Here is a 14,729-nt window from a genome sequence, read left to right on the forward strand (position 1 = left end):
CTTTTTTTCTGTATTTTAAGGACAGCATGTACCACTACAAGGTGACAATTTTGCAATGGTTTGCCGTGAGCCTCTTGGAGTTGTTGTGGGCATTGGAGCCTGGAACTTCCCATTACAGACATGTTCCTGGAAGGTAAGTGATTTTAATAATTGAAAAATGTTCTGCTTAAGGCAACTTTGTAACAGCACCACATAATACGTACCTACATACACAAGTTGCAGCACACATTCTTGCATTAGGCATTAGTTATACAATTCTCACAAATAGGTACCTCCTTAATAAATTATAGCTTTTGTTATTGCAGGAGGAATCCAATCAGACCATGGAGTTTTTTTTAAAGACATTAAATTGTTTGAATTATTTCTGCTTATGTGTATGGAAATATAAGCTGTAACTCTTCAGGCTTTCCCGGCGATCTAATGACATCTTGGGTTGTTGGGTGTTCTGCCGGATATCAGCATCGTACTTGCACGTTATTTCGGTCACGTAGCTCGTGACCTTCATCAGGTGCGACCTGAGACTGCTCCTCGAGTGGACCTGGTTCAGTATTTATGCCTATGGCATAGGCATTTTTTATTTTTTATGGCATAGGCATTTAGATCATAAGGAAGCAGTGTTTTTATCATTATGATAACTGACTGTCCCCAGCTTCTGGTAATGTGTCATCATTCTTTAGTGTGGATAGGAATCTTGGTGATTATACCTTCTTGTTGACTGTTTCACACAGTATTCCTCAGCTGGCCAAATTACAGAATTTTTAAAAATTCTTTTTGTATGATTATTCTTTTAAGTTTCTTTACCCATACAGCCCTTGTGGTCTTTCTTCTTGGAGCATATTTTCAAAATCTTATTGTTTCATCCAGCAATTTCAGCAGCATATAACCATATACAAGGGATCCTTCTAGAAAGGTATTCTATGATAGGTGTCGATACTTCCATTGCTTTATATGTGGCCTCTGCCAGTTCTTGTCCTTTTAAACCTACATCACCCATCAATGGCATTGCCAGGCAACAAAACACTCATGTTGGCCTTCTTGATGCTATATTTGACCCTTAAGCATATTTTTTTCTGTGATGTCTTACATTTTCCTTTCATGATGTCATCTTAGTTATGATGGGCACAGAAGTCATTTCTATCAAAAAGGCTAGGAGAGAATTTTTGCTTGAAAGGGCAGACAAGCAGTTGTTAGCATTCCACTTAGACAATGAATGGCCATCATTTAGTTCCTATGTGATGGATGTAGAGGAATTATGGGCAAAGTTTACACTACATTGTTTGAGACTTTCCTGATGTAACGACTGCTTCTGTGGTTCGTGGGCATCACACTGGATAATGTTGTGAGTCCTGCACAATGTTTCAGTGAAACAGCTGCTTCCCATCTTCAGGTGCTTACTCATGTATTGTTGTTGTGGCTCACCAGTATATGTGCTGACTTGTTAAAAAAGTACGGGCACCAAGGGGTGTGGTTATGACATCATCGTATACAAATCTGTTAAAGACAGTGTGGGTCTAAGAGGACCAGTACATAAAATCTCTTCCTGTTTGGGAAACCATATATTGGCCAGACATGTCATACTGTTAAAGATAAATGCAATGAACATAGATACCACACCAGATTAGGTCAGCCTGCAAATCTGCTATTGCTGAATACTGTCTTGATATGAGACATACCACAATCTATGGAGAGACAATGATCCTATCATTCACCTCCACATACTGGGACTCAATCATTAAGGAAGCTAATGACCTGATTAACAGAGACATGAGATGTTAACTTAGCAAAGCATGGGGACCAGCATAGGTGGTACTAATTGCTATGGTGCGATAAGCAATTATATCACGATCATAATAGCTTTCAAGTCCTTGTAAAGCAGTGTCACCACCTCTCACAACAGCAATTGTCAACCAACCATTACCTCGTTAGTGGTGCAGGTGAAATTAATTTTTGCTCCAACAAAAGAAATAGGTCCTGTGAGAAGCTCTTGTTGAGAAACATTGTTTGGATTCATCTTAAAACTGTCTACTGTTTTATAAACAATCATCCTGCTCCTCCTTGAATATCTTCTGCGTCGGTACGGCATGGCTGTGTGCACAGTGCGGCTGCCTCGAGTCGACTCAACAAGCAGCTGCCTGTGCGCTCTGTTATCAAGCAACAAGGGCGTGGCAGGAAGTAAGCCTGCCGCGCAGCGCAATGGCGGTGCCTGTTGCGCAACCGGAAGTGAGTTTTCCAGCAACACGGGCCTAGTAATACTAGGGCCCGTGTCGCGTGGCAGCCTCGCTCAGCGGCTAAGTCCGCTTCAAGGTCACCCACCTTACACAGCTATATGCAGTAAATGCACACAATGAATTTGTATGGTTGTGTGCATTTACTGCATATAGCTGTGTAAGGCGGGTGACCTTGAAGCGGACTTAGCCGCTGAGCGAGGCTGCCGCGCGACACGGGCCCTAGTATTACTAGGCCCGTGTTGCTGGAAAACTCACTTCCGGTTGCGCAACAGGCGCCGCTATTGCGCTGCGCGGCAGGCTTACTTCCTGCCACGCCCTTGTTGCTTGATAACAGGGCGCACAGGCAGCTGCTTGTTGAGTCGACTCGAGGCAGCCACACTGTGCACACAGCCATGCCGTACCGACGCAGAAGATATTCAAGGAGGAGCAGGATGACTGTTTATAAAACAGTAGACAGTTTTAAGATGAATCCAAACAATGTTTCTCAACAAGAGCTTCTCACAGGACCTATTTCTTCTGTTGGAGCAAAAATTAATTTCACCTGCACCAATAACAGATGAATGAATCCAATGAAGCAAGACAAACAGGGAATTGAAGTCAGGTCTCTTAAGCTAGATATCAAAATCTGGGTCCGCGACTTGCAGCTGCACTCTTACCATGTCATGCATGCAAAGACTGCAGCCCATTTCTCTGACAGGGATCCCTTCATGCCAATGTCCTTTATGGTTGTCTACAATGACATTTTAGCCCCTCCCCTCAGCACCTGCACTTTTATGGTGAGTGAGCACATATATCGTCAAACCACAATAACAATATTTCAATAAGCACCTGAAGATAGTGAGCAGATGCCTCATTAAAATACTGTGCAGCTTTCACAACATTGTCTTATTCAAGGCTCATGAATCACTGGAGCAAAGTTTAAGCTGATTGTAATTCACTCTCTGAAAGAGTATGAGCTGAATTAAGGATGGAAAAGATCCACCCTGGTTTAGTAACAAAATTAAGAACACACTGAGGAAGTAGAGAAAAGGAACACACAAATGATGGAAGGTGAAATTTAGTAGAAATTCATACATCTGTAAAAAGAATATGTGAAGCTTACAACTTCCACCATCATACCTTAGCAAAAGACCTTGGTGAGAACCTGAGAAAATTCTGGTGATATGTAAAATCGCAAAGCACTCACTCATTGACTGGTGTGGCAATAGAATAAAGCAAAACAAAAGCTGAAGTTTCAGTTTTCACATTTAAGAAATCATTCATGCAGGAGGAACATGCAACATACTGTTGTTTGACTGTCACATAGACTCCTTTATGGATGACATAGTAATAGGCATTTCTGGTGTAAAGAAGCAACTGAAAGAGTTGAAAACAAACAGGTTGCCTGGTCCAGATGTAATCCCAATTTGGTTTCACAGAGATTACTCTGTGGCACTGGTTCCTTATGCAGCTTGCATTTTTCATGAATCTCTCACCCAGTGCAAAGCCCCAACAACTGGAAAAAAATGCAGGTGCCTCCTGTATATATGGAGGTAAAAAAATGGGCCTGCAAGATTACAGACCAATATCCTTTCAGAAGTTATCTTGAGTTGGAAAAGCTTCTGTCCATGAATCAGCATGGATTTAGAAAGCATTGCTTGTTCAAAACTCAGCTTGCCCTTCTGTCATATGATATTCGTACATTTCCAGAAAGCATTTGACTCAATGCCCCACTGCTGACTGTTACTGAAAATGCATGCATAAGGTACTAGCTTCCAGATATGTGAGAGGCTTGAACACTTCTTAAATAATAGAACACAGCACATTGTCCCTGATGGTGAGTGTTCATCAGAGACAAGGAGACAAAATGGCTTGTGAATACTTACCTTGAGGAGGTGATACTCCAGCACTACTATTAAAAATATTTAAAAGTAGATAAATCTATTCCTGGCTTTCAGAACTTTTAGTTTCTTTCTTAGTAAGGTAAGAGGGATATTTTTTGTGCCTCAGGTGAAGGAACAACCCATTCATACTCCAAGCTGATGGGAACCTGCCTCTTGTAAGAACTAGGAAAGTCAGAGGTCTGTCTCCTGAAATAACATACAATATAATCAATGGTAGACAAATCAACCCTGTTCTCCGGAACATTGATATGACAAAAAAGATGAAGTAAATTATATACACTGCTGAGCTAAAAGATTATGACCACTGCCCATTGTGATGTTGGATGCTGTCTCGAGGTGTTGCAGTGCAGACATGGTCGGGGAATCACCCCAGCAAAGATGTGGGCTGCAAATGGGAAATCTATTGAGATTAGCAACTTTGACAAACGGAAGGTGGTTATTATACAGAGCCTGTGAATGAGTATCTCAAAAATGGCAAAGCTGGTCGAATATTCACATGCTACTGTCATGAGCACCAACAGAAGGAGGTAGAAGGACAGTTAAACTACCACTAGGCACTAAATGGTTGGACATCCACAACTCTTCACAAAATGTGGGGTTTGGAAGCTTGTCTGCTGTGTAAAGTGGGATAGATGGCTTCCTATGGCATCTGTGCTGAAAGAGCACATTGCTGGTGGATGCACAAGTGTTTCAGAGCACACCGTTTATTGTACATTGTTGAACATGGAACTCTGCAGCAGACCACCCCTACGTGTTCACATGTTGACCCAATGACATCGTCAATTGTGACTGCAGTGGACATGAGACCATCGGGACTCGAGCATTAATCAATAGAAACATGTCGGCTCTTCAGGTAAATCACATTTTTGCTACACTAGGTCTATGGTCACCTCCACAAACGCCATCAGTGAGGTGAACACTGGCTCAAAATGGATGCAGGCTGGTGGGAGCGATATTCTGCTATGGGAGACATTCTCCTGTACTTGCATGAGACCTGTGGTAGTAATCAAAGACACAATGACAGCTGTGAATCACCTGCATCCCTTCATGTTTGATATCTTCCCCAATGACAATACCACCGTTCAGCAGTATAATTGTCCATGTTTCGGGGCCAGAACTGCGCTACAGTGGTTTGAGGAGTGTTATTGTGAACTCAGTGTCTCAGTGACCAAATTCATCTTATGTAAATCCTGTGGAACCCATCTGGGTTGCTATCAGATGCCTTGACTGTGTATGCAAATCAGGAGCCCATTATTTACATAAATTACATGACCTGTGCGTAGACATCTCATGCCACATGCCTCCAGAAACCTACCAACAAACTGTCTGATCCCTGATATGCAGAATCAGTGGTATATTTCATTCTGAAGATGGCAAACAAAGATAAAGAAAGAGGCTTGTGACACTGGAACTGTACTTTTGAAGAGTAAATTGTGGGATTTTGAGGATGGGCTGTGTAAAGAATAATGCAGTCACATCTGTAGTAAATGTGAATATAGATGCAAATTCTACCTCAAAATACAAAAATGCATAATTTCCTAATAAATGCTATTTCATAGCACATTGTGCCTAGATGAACTATTTTATTAAAGATAGTTTGAAATAGCTTTATTTGCTGCATGTAAATACAGAAAATGTAACCAATTTTCAGTTATTGGTGTTGCACATCATCTCTTGATGCCTGATTTGGGAAGATATTGTGCATAAAAAATAAATAGTGCAAAAACACATCAGAAATTTTGTGCTCTGTGCTCCGGTGCCACACCAGTTGCAGGTGGTTGAATGGTCTGTGAACTGTGGGGCCCAGCACATTATAACAAGGAAGCATTTATGTTTCTGTATTAGCTAAGCTGCAGACACTTCACTGTGACAGTTGTATCTGGCAAGTGTTTTGAATTGTGATTGTGTCAAATACTGATAAAGGTTGGGCCTGAATTTCCTTGTTCTTGATACTGCCAACCTCTGGTAGCAGTGTGCTGTGTCTGTTACCAAATAATTTGTGTTCTGCATTTCTTGTTGTTTTGTTTTCTTTTTTTAAGATGAGTGACAAGATTAATTCTGGTCCATCACACAGTTTGATACAACCTTCACGATGCCAGAGGTGATCTGCCATCACTATGACCATGTGTCAGTTCCACTTTTGCCGAAAAACAGAACACGGGTGTATTTATTCTTGCTTTTTCAAAATATGAGTATTAGATGACAATATTTTTCATTTACACATTATGGGTGGGCCTCATAGTCTTAGAGATACAGGGTGTGCCCTGTGGTTCGAGGCACCATGTTTCGGATTGTGCGGCCCCTCCCATCAGAGGTTCGAGTTCTCCCTCTGGCATGGGTGTGTGTATTGTTCTTAGCATAAGTTAGTTTAAGTAGTGTGTAGGTCTAGGGACCGATGACCTCAGCAGTTTGGTCCCTTAAGAATTCTCACATATTTGAACATTTGATAAAGTGTGTGACTGGAAACATTTATGTGAGCTTGCAATGAAATCTGAATCAAAAACTAGGATTAACTTCCATAGCTGGGGTCCTCAGTCACATAAAATTTTGTAAATGACATGGTGGTCACTGTTTGACTGCACAATTATTTATTTGTAAAACCTAATATTGCTATTTTGACTGATCGGACATTACCAAGCAGAAATAATTGTGCTTTAGCACATACTTATTAAAAACTAAAAATCATCTGACACAACATGACATGACATGGAAACTGCTTTCATCACATTACATTCCTAATTATGACATCTTGTGTATATTGCTTTCTCAGAAGTGCATTGTAAATATATTGCTCATATTCTGGTTGATTTTTGCTCATTTTCATAATATTGTGTGGAGTAAACAAGTTGTTTACTTTTTCGTACGAAACTGAAGGTGGTTTTGTCGCATGGTACTCTCCGAACTCCTGTTCCTGCTTATGAAGGCATGTGTGAACTACTTATTTATTTATTTATTTATTTATTTCTTGTTCCGTAGATCCAGTTAGTGAGTCAATCACAAGGATATGGAACGTGTCAAATTGTACAGGTTTCAATTTAAACTTACAATAAATACAAGGGCAATTCAATGGCAAATTGTACATAGTTTAAGTAAGACATACTATAAATACAGTAACAGATACAATGTCAGCTAGATAACATAACAACCATTTAACAGAAAAAGGAGTTTCAAATAAAGGTTAAGGATAAGAGCACAAAGTTAAATCAGATATTAGGCCTACAAGAGTAAATACATTTACAGCCAATCTGTTGTTACAAAAAGTGTCCTAATGCCCAAATGCACAATAAAATCAATTGAACTACTTCTAGACACAATAAGTTTAGTGATGGCATACATTTTCTTTCAGATATTCATCCACAGTATAATAAGATTTCTGTCAGGTAATCTTTGAGAAATTGTTTAAATTTTGGCAGTTCTGTATGAACACATTTGTTATGTAGTGGTAGACCATTGAACAGCTTAATGCTGGAGTAGTAAACTCCTTTTTGTACCAGAGTGAGACGTTTCATTTCGAAATGTAGATTGTTTTTGTTTCTGGTGTTATAACCATGGAATTTACTGTTGTCTTGATTTAAATGAATTGTTAAGTACATTGCTCATATTCTCATTATTTTTTATATCTGTTTTTTGCACTTTCTTGCATTTAATGGGTAACTTCATGTTAGCAGTTTATGACAGACTTAATATTCAGATTTATTACATGTTGTTCTTCTTTAAATGGTGTTGTGCCTTGCCACTGAGTGTGCTTCGTAGTGTTAGTGGCTTGAGCATTCTTCCCTGAAAGTACTAAAAATGTAGTGCTAATTATGCGGATGTATTCACACGTTATTAGTAGATAATACTAACAATACATTTTAGCAGAAATCAGTGTACATGGTACAATAACTTTGTATGCTGCCATTAATATTACAGAGTATACACAGTGGCAAGAAGCAACACTATTCAAAGCAGAGTTACATACTCATTCTGTCACAAGATGTATTAAATATGAATACGAATTCTTTTAAGAACAGTTAGGTTAGAGTTTTCCATTAAATGGGAGAAAGTACAAAAACACATGTGAACAAGAATGAAGTAGAATGCGAGCAGTATACTTAAACGCATTTAAACTGAGTAGTTCACACATAGATTCATAAGCAGTAACAGATATGTGTGACTGAATGCTATGTGACAAAACCAGCTTCTGTTTTATATGAAACAAAAACAAAAATGGAATCATTTACTCCACCCAGTATTACATGTGCAAGCAAAAAACAGAGTACGAGTAACATATAAACGAAATTGAAGAGAGCACTTGTATACACACAAGAAGTCATAATCAGAAACATATTGCAGTGAAACCAGGTTCTGTTTAGTATGAAATGAAAACAAATACGAAAGACTTTAGATCACTCAATAAGAACAACACCAACCTCTCCCCCCCCCCCCCCCCCCCCCCCCCCTACCATCCCAGATGCTCACAGCCAACTGTCAACATATTTTGTACGTGCCAAAAGTCTCCCCCTAACCTGTAAACAGAGCTATTTTCAAGAGAAACTGACATTGGCTGCAATGGGACATAGAAATAAATTCAACAGTAACAAATGAAAATTTGTTCTGGACTAGGACTTGAACCCGGATTTTTCACTTTATGTGAGCAGTCACCTTCACCACCTCAGATATCCAGACAGGCTTTCTGTCCACCTAAATTCTCAACATGTCTTACTCTGGTAGTGTCCACTGTCCACCAACCCCTTTGCTTGCAGCTTTTGGCTGAATCCCACAAGAGTTTGGACATAATGTGCATCTGCACTGAAATTACCTGTTGGCATGTTGATAGACACACAAACAAACACAAACATACACTCAAAATTCAAGTTTTCGCAACCAACGGTTGCTTCGTCAGGAAAGAGGGAAGGAGAGGGAAAGACGAAAGGATGTGGGTTTTAAGGGAGAGGGTAAGGAGTCATTCCAATCCTGGGAGTGGAAAGACTTACCTTAGGGGGAAAAAAGGACAGGTATACACTTGCAAACACACACATATCCATCTGCACATATACAGACACAAGCAGACATTTGTAAAGGCAAAGAGTTTGGGCAGAGATGTCAGATATACACTCCTGGAAACGGAAAAAAGAACACATTGACACCGGTGTGTCAGACCCACCATACTTGCTCCGGACACTGCGAGAGGGCTGTACAAGCAATGATCACACGCACGGCACAGCGGACACACCAGGAACCGCGGTGTTGGCCGTCGAATGGCGCTAGCTGCGCAGCATCTGTGCACCGCCGCCGTCAGTGTCAGCCAGTTTGCCGTGGCATACGGAGCTCCATCGCAGTCTTTAACACTGGTAGCATGCCGCGACAGTGTGGACGTGAACCGTATGTGCAGTTGACGGACTTTGAGCGAGGGCGTATAGTGGGCATGCGGGAGGCCGGGTGGACATACCGCCGAATTGCTCAACACGTGGGGCGTGAGGTCTCCACAGTACATCGATGTTGTCGCCAGTGGTCGGCGGAAGGTGCACGTACCCGTCGACCTGGGACCGGACCACAGCGACGCACGGATGCACGCCAAGACCGTAGGATCCTACGCAGTGCCGTAGGGGACCGCACCGCCACTTCCCAGCAAATTAGGGACACTGTTGCTCCTGGGGTATCGGCGAGAACCATTCGCAACCGTCTCCATGAAGCTGGGCTACGGTCCCGCACACCATTAGGCCATCTTCCGCTCACGCCCCAACATCGTGCAGCCCGCCTCCAGTGGTGTCGTGACAGGCGTGAATGGAGGGACGAATGGAGACGTGTCGTCTTCAGCGATGAGAGTCGTGTCTGCCTTGGTGCCAATGATGGTCGTATGCGTGTTTGGCGCCGCGCAGGTGAGCGCCACAATCAGGACTGCATACGACCGAGGCACACAGGGCCAACACCCGGCATCATGGTGTGGGGAGCGATCTCCTACACTGGCCGTACACCACTGGTGATCGTCGAGGGGACACTGAATAGTGCACGGTACATCCAAACCGTCATCAAACCCATCGTTATACCATTCCTAGACCAGCAAGGGAACTTGCTGTTCCAACAGGACAATGCACGTCCGCATGTATCCCGTGCCACCCAACGTGCTCTAGAAGGTGTAAGTCAACTACCCTGGCCAGCAAGATCTCCGGATCTGTCCCCCATTGAGCATGTTTGGGACTGGATGAAGCGTCGTCTCACGCGGTCTGCACGTCCAGCACGAACGCTGGTCCAACTGAGGCGCCAGGTGGAACTGGCATGGCAAGCCATTCCACAGGACTACATCCAGCATCTCTACGATCGTCTCCATGGGAGAATAGCAGCCTGCATTGCTGCGAAAGGTGGATATACACTGTACTAGTGCCGACATTGTGCATGCTCTGTTGCCTGTGTCTATGTGCCTGTGGTTCTGTCAGTGTGATCATGTGATGTATCTGACCCCAGTAATGTGTCAATAAAGTTTCCCCTTCCTGGGACAATGAATTCACGGTGTTCTTATTTCAATTTCCAGGAGTGTATATATAATGTCTGTGTGTGTGTGTGTGGGGGGGGGGGGGGGTGTTCTGTTGGACATGTTCAGAACTGACATGTAATTGTGAACAAATTCCCATTTGATGATCAGGCAACATTGGAATGTCCTGTCACTGTGAGAGCATTTTAAAAAGCCTGGTGATAGTGTGAATGCTGCACGAAGGGTATTTCCACAGCACTGCCAGCCAAGATGTCATCGATGAGTCCTATCTGCTCACACGATTACAATGTGGATGTGTAATTTTGAAGAAACTGATTTAGCCATGAAAAAGAGGGGTTCAGATAGTATGTACTCCAGAAAACATTGCAGCTGTACAAGTTTCCAACAGTAGTAGAACAAGATGAACAGTTTCTGTGCACAGGTAAATTGTTTACTAAAAGAATGTGCAGAAAGAAAGATATAGTAATTTATTTTTTATTTCTTTATCAGCCAATTTAATTACTTTTTTATCTTTGTGCCCCTGCTCTCCTTTCTCTGGTATTTCCCCATCTCCTTTTCAGTCTTCACTCCATTTCTTTTCTTGTTAATCCATCTTTGCTTTTCAATCTCTCCTTCTATTGTCTCTGTACTGAAGCTGGCACTGTGCTTACCTTCGATTTCTTACTTTCTCTGCTATCTCGATTCTTTATCTATGCCTCTCCTTATCCTCACAACAGGCCAGTTCACCTACTGCAGGAATCAGTATGATCTGCCCCCTCCCCCACCTTGTTTCTAATTTTCCTGAACCTATCTCCCTAAAGAAAGAAATTATATTTCAAAAGACTGAAGTAGTTTTTGGTATTTTTGCGTGTGTCTTATTGACAGAACTCAGATTTCCCCCTCCTGGAGCTAAGTACCGGTTAATTGTTCCGTTTCATTATTAATTTACAGTTTTGTCAAGTAAATTTTACTTGTGATGTCTATAAATTTGTACTATGCCTCTGTACAGTGCATTATGGGGAGTACTTCGGAGCATTATTAGCATAAGCCCCTATGTTGAGCACCCCAAGCTGTTGGAGTACATCTTCCTTTCTTGTGTTGCAATCTTACTCTCTCGTTATGCGTTTTCTCAGATTTAGTCTCTAGAACAGATTTCATGTTGACAGCATAGCTTGATCATGAGAAGTACATTAAGTACAGCTCTTCTCACTTTGTTGTTTGTTTATCTAATACTACTGATTTTGGTTAAGCAATGTTTGGCACCCACATCTAGGTTTGACCTCCACCTATTCAAAATTTTTTACAGAAGTGCAAGTTGTGTGGGGAATGTTGTCCAATACCCAACATGGTAGCCAGGACATGTGGGGGGGGAGGGGGGGGGGGGGGGTTGCCAGATACCCAATTGTGATAGTGCCCCTGGCTACACAGGGAACATTGTAGTGGGTCCCAAGCTGTTACCTCCTCTTATATGCTGGTACCTGTCCATTTGGGAGTACCAGGATTTGATGTGACAGTCACCAAGCCAGCTGGCCATTGTTCTGTCTGGATTATGCTTGTGGAGAGAGCCCCCTTTCAGGGTAGGCAAATTATGGTGAACGTCTGGTGCAGTGAAAAGACCAGAATTACCAGCCTGTGGCCCCGAGGCTCTGGCAGTCTCTTCCAAAATATCTGAATTCATCAGTGCAGATTATTATGACCCTAATAACTTTCCCTCTTGACCACATTGTGGGAAGAAAGCAAAACTAAATGAATTGCAGAAACCTACTCCTCTCAGTTTGTGGTTTGTACAGTGAATTCTATGCAGAACTAAGCATTAGTCTCTTGTAAAGAACTTAGTGTTGTATCTGTTACTGTAACAACTCTTAAGCAACAGAACATGTTTCATGGTTTAATTTTTCACTGTAACTTAATATTGAAGATGGATGAAGAATTATGCATTGGAGAAGTGAGGAGCACACTATGTATGTCATGTACATTGGGACCTACCAGATAACAAGGTTGACACCAGAGCATTCATCCTTGCTTCTGAGGGGAGGTATTCATTTACTAAGAAAGTTAAAATTTTGGTCTGCTGTTGTGATGTAAAACCATATTTCACACTCCTCAATGTGGTACTTTAAACATCAGTGCTTCAAGCATATTTCTTCCTGGTATATGAAATACCCAGCTTGTGAACACTGTGTTTGGCCACTCCATGTGAGCAACCACCAATCTGTGTCAGTTATGGAACTAATCACTATCCCCAATCGCTGAAATTTGCTACCTTAATCAGTGAATGGAAGATCCAGGAACTTAATGTCTCTGACCACCTCTCATAACTTGAAGCTCAGTAAAAGTGTGATCACTTATGTCCCATCCGAGTGCAATTCCTCCGACATCTACCATCTTTAATGACCTTTGTGTCAATGGAAGGTTAAATGCTGATATTCCTTCCTTTGTTCCTTCTGGTGTCTACTGGTGATAGAACTTCGCTTTAGGGAACCCTCACCCTGGAAATATACAGAACAGTGACCGACACCAGCCTGTGGTTGAAGAAGCCATGGTCATTGGGTTCTGGATCCTCTTGAATCCCTCACACCCTCACTAGAGTCCTGACCCCTTGAAGGGGTTAAAGATAGAAATAAGAAATATCAATACAAGACTACTTTGGTGACCCCTGAGGCACCAGACTCCCCCTCTCCCTCCCCCCCCCCCCCCCCCTCTCTTTCATCAGTCTCAAACCTATGTTTGTCTGTGCTGTGCCACCTCACCACTGACAGGCAGTGATTCTGGAACATCTTCTTTCCTCTTAGCCCTTTCATACATAACTGGGATGCCATAATACAATAGAACTGGAATGGATATTATTGTCATATGCCATACCTGCAGGTACTAATAGCCTCCTGTTCTGCAATCTACACTCCTGGAAATGGAAAAAAGAACACATTGACACCGGTGTGTCAGACCCACCATACTTGCTCCGGACACTGCGAGAGGGCTGTACAAGCAATGATCACATGCACAGCACAGCGGACACACCAGGAACCGCGGTGTTGGCCGGCGAATGGCGCTAGCTGCGCAGCATTTGTGCACCGCCGCCGTCAGTGTCAGCCAGTTTGCCGTGGCATACGGAGCTCCATCGCAGTCTTTAACACTGGTAGCATGCCGCGACAGCGTGGACGTGAACCGTATGTGCAGTTGACGGACTTTGAGCAAGGGCGTATAGTGGGCATGCGGGAGGCCGGGTGAATGTACCGCCAAATTGCTCAACACGTGGGGTGTGAGGTCTCCACAGTACATCGACGTTGTAGCCAGTGGTCGGCAGAAGGTGCACGTGCCCGTCGACCTGGGACCGGACTGCAGCGACGCACGGATGCACGCCAAGACCGTAGGATCCTACGCAGTGCCGTAGGGGACCGCACCGCCACTTCCCAGCAAATTAGGGACACTGTTGCTCCTGGGGTATCGGCGAGGACCATTCGCAACCGTCTCCATGAAGCTGGGCTACGGTCCCGCACACCGTTAGGCCGTCTTCCGCTCACGCCCCAACATCGTGCAGCCCGCCTCCAGTGGTGTCGCGACAGGCGTGAATGGAGGGACGAATGGAGACGTGTCATCTTCAGCGATGAGAGTCGCTTCTGCCTTGGTGCCAATGATGGTCGTATGCATGTTTGGCGCCGTGCAGGTGAGCGCCACAATCAGGACTGCATACGACCGAGGCACACAGGACCAACACCCGGCATCATGGTGTGGGGAGCGATCTCCTACACTGGCCGTACACCACTGGTGATCGTCGAGGGGACACTGAATAGTGCACGGTACATCCAAACCGTCATCGAACCCATCGTTCTACCATTCCTAGACCGGCAAGGGAACTTGCTGTTCCAACAGGACAATGCACGTCCGCATGTATCCCGTGCCACCCAACGTGCTCTAGAAGGTGTAAGTCAACTACCCTGGCCAGCAAGATCTCCGGATCTGTCCCCCATTGAGCATGTTTGGGACTGGATGAAGCGTCATCTCACGCGGTCTGCACATCCAGCACGAACGCTGGTCCAACTGAGGCGCCAGGTGGAAATGGCATGGCAAGCCATTCCACAGGACTACATCCAGCATCTCTACGATCGTCTCCATGGGAGAATAGCAGCCTGCATTGCAGCGAAAGGTGGATATACACTGTACTAGTGC

At 43.5% G+C, this 14,729-nt stretch overlaps 1 protein-coding gene across 2 annotated transcripts in view; it reads left to right on the forward strand.

Annotated features, from left to right (window-relative positions):
- LOC126185144 (4-trimethylaminobutyraldehyde dehydrogenase A-like) overlaps positions 1 to 14,729 on the forward strand; it is a 178,598-nt gene that overhangs the window by 36,834 nt on the left and 127,035 nt on the right. For both annotated transcript variants that reach the window (XM_049927990.1, XM_049927996.1), the window contains exon 3: positions 21 to 133. In XM_049927990.1, coding sequence (XP_049783947.1) covers positions 21 to 133 — 113 coding nt within the window. The remainder of the gene's footprint in view (positions 1 to 20; positions 134 to 14,729) is intronic.

This window comes from Schistocerca cancellata, chromosome 1, assembly GCF_023864275.1.
Source record: "Schistocerca cancellata isolate TAMUIC-IGC-003103 chromosome 1, iqSchCanc2.1, whole genome shotgun sequence".
NCBI classification, from domain to species: domain Eukaryota; kingdom Metazoa; phylum Arthropoda; class Insecta; order Orthoptera; family Acrididae; genus Schistocerca; species Schistocerca cancellata.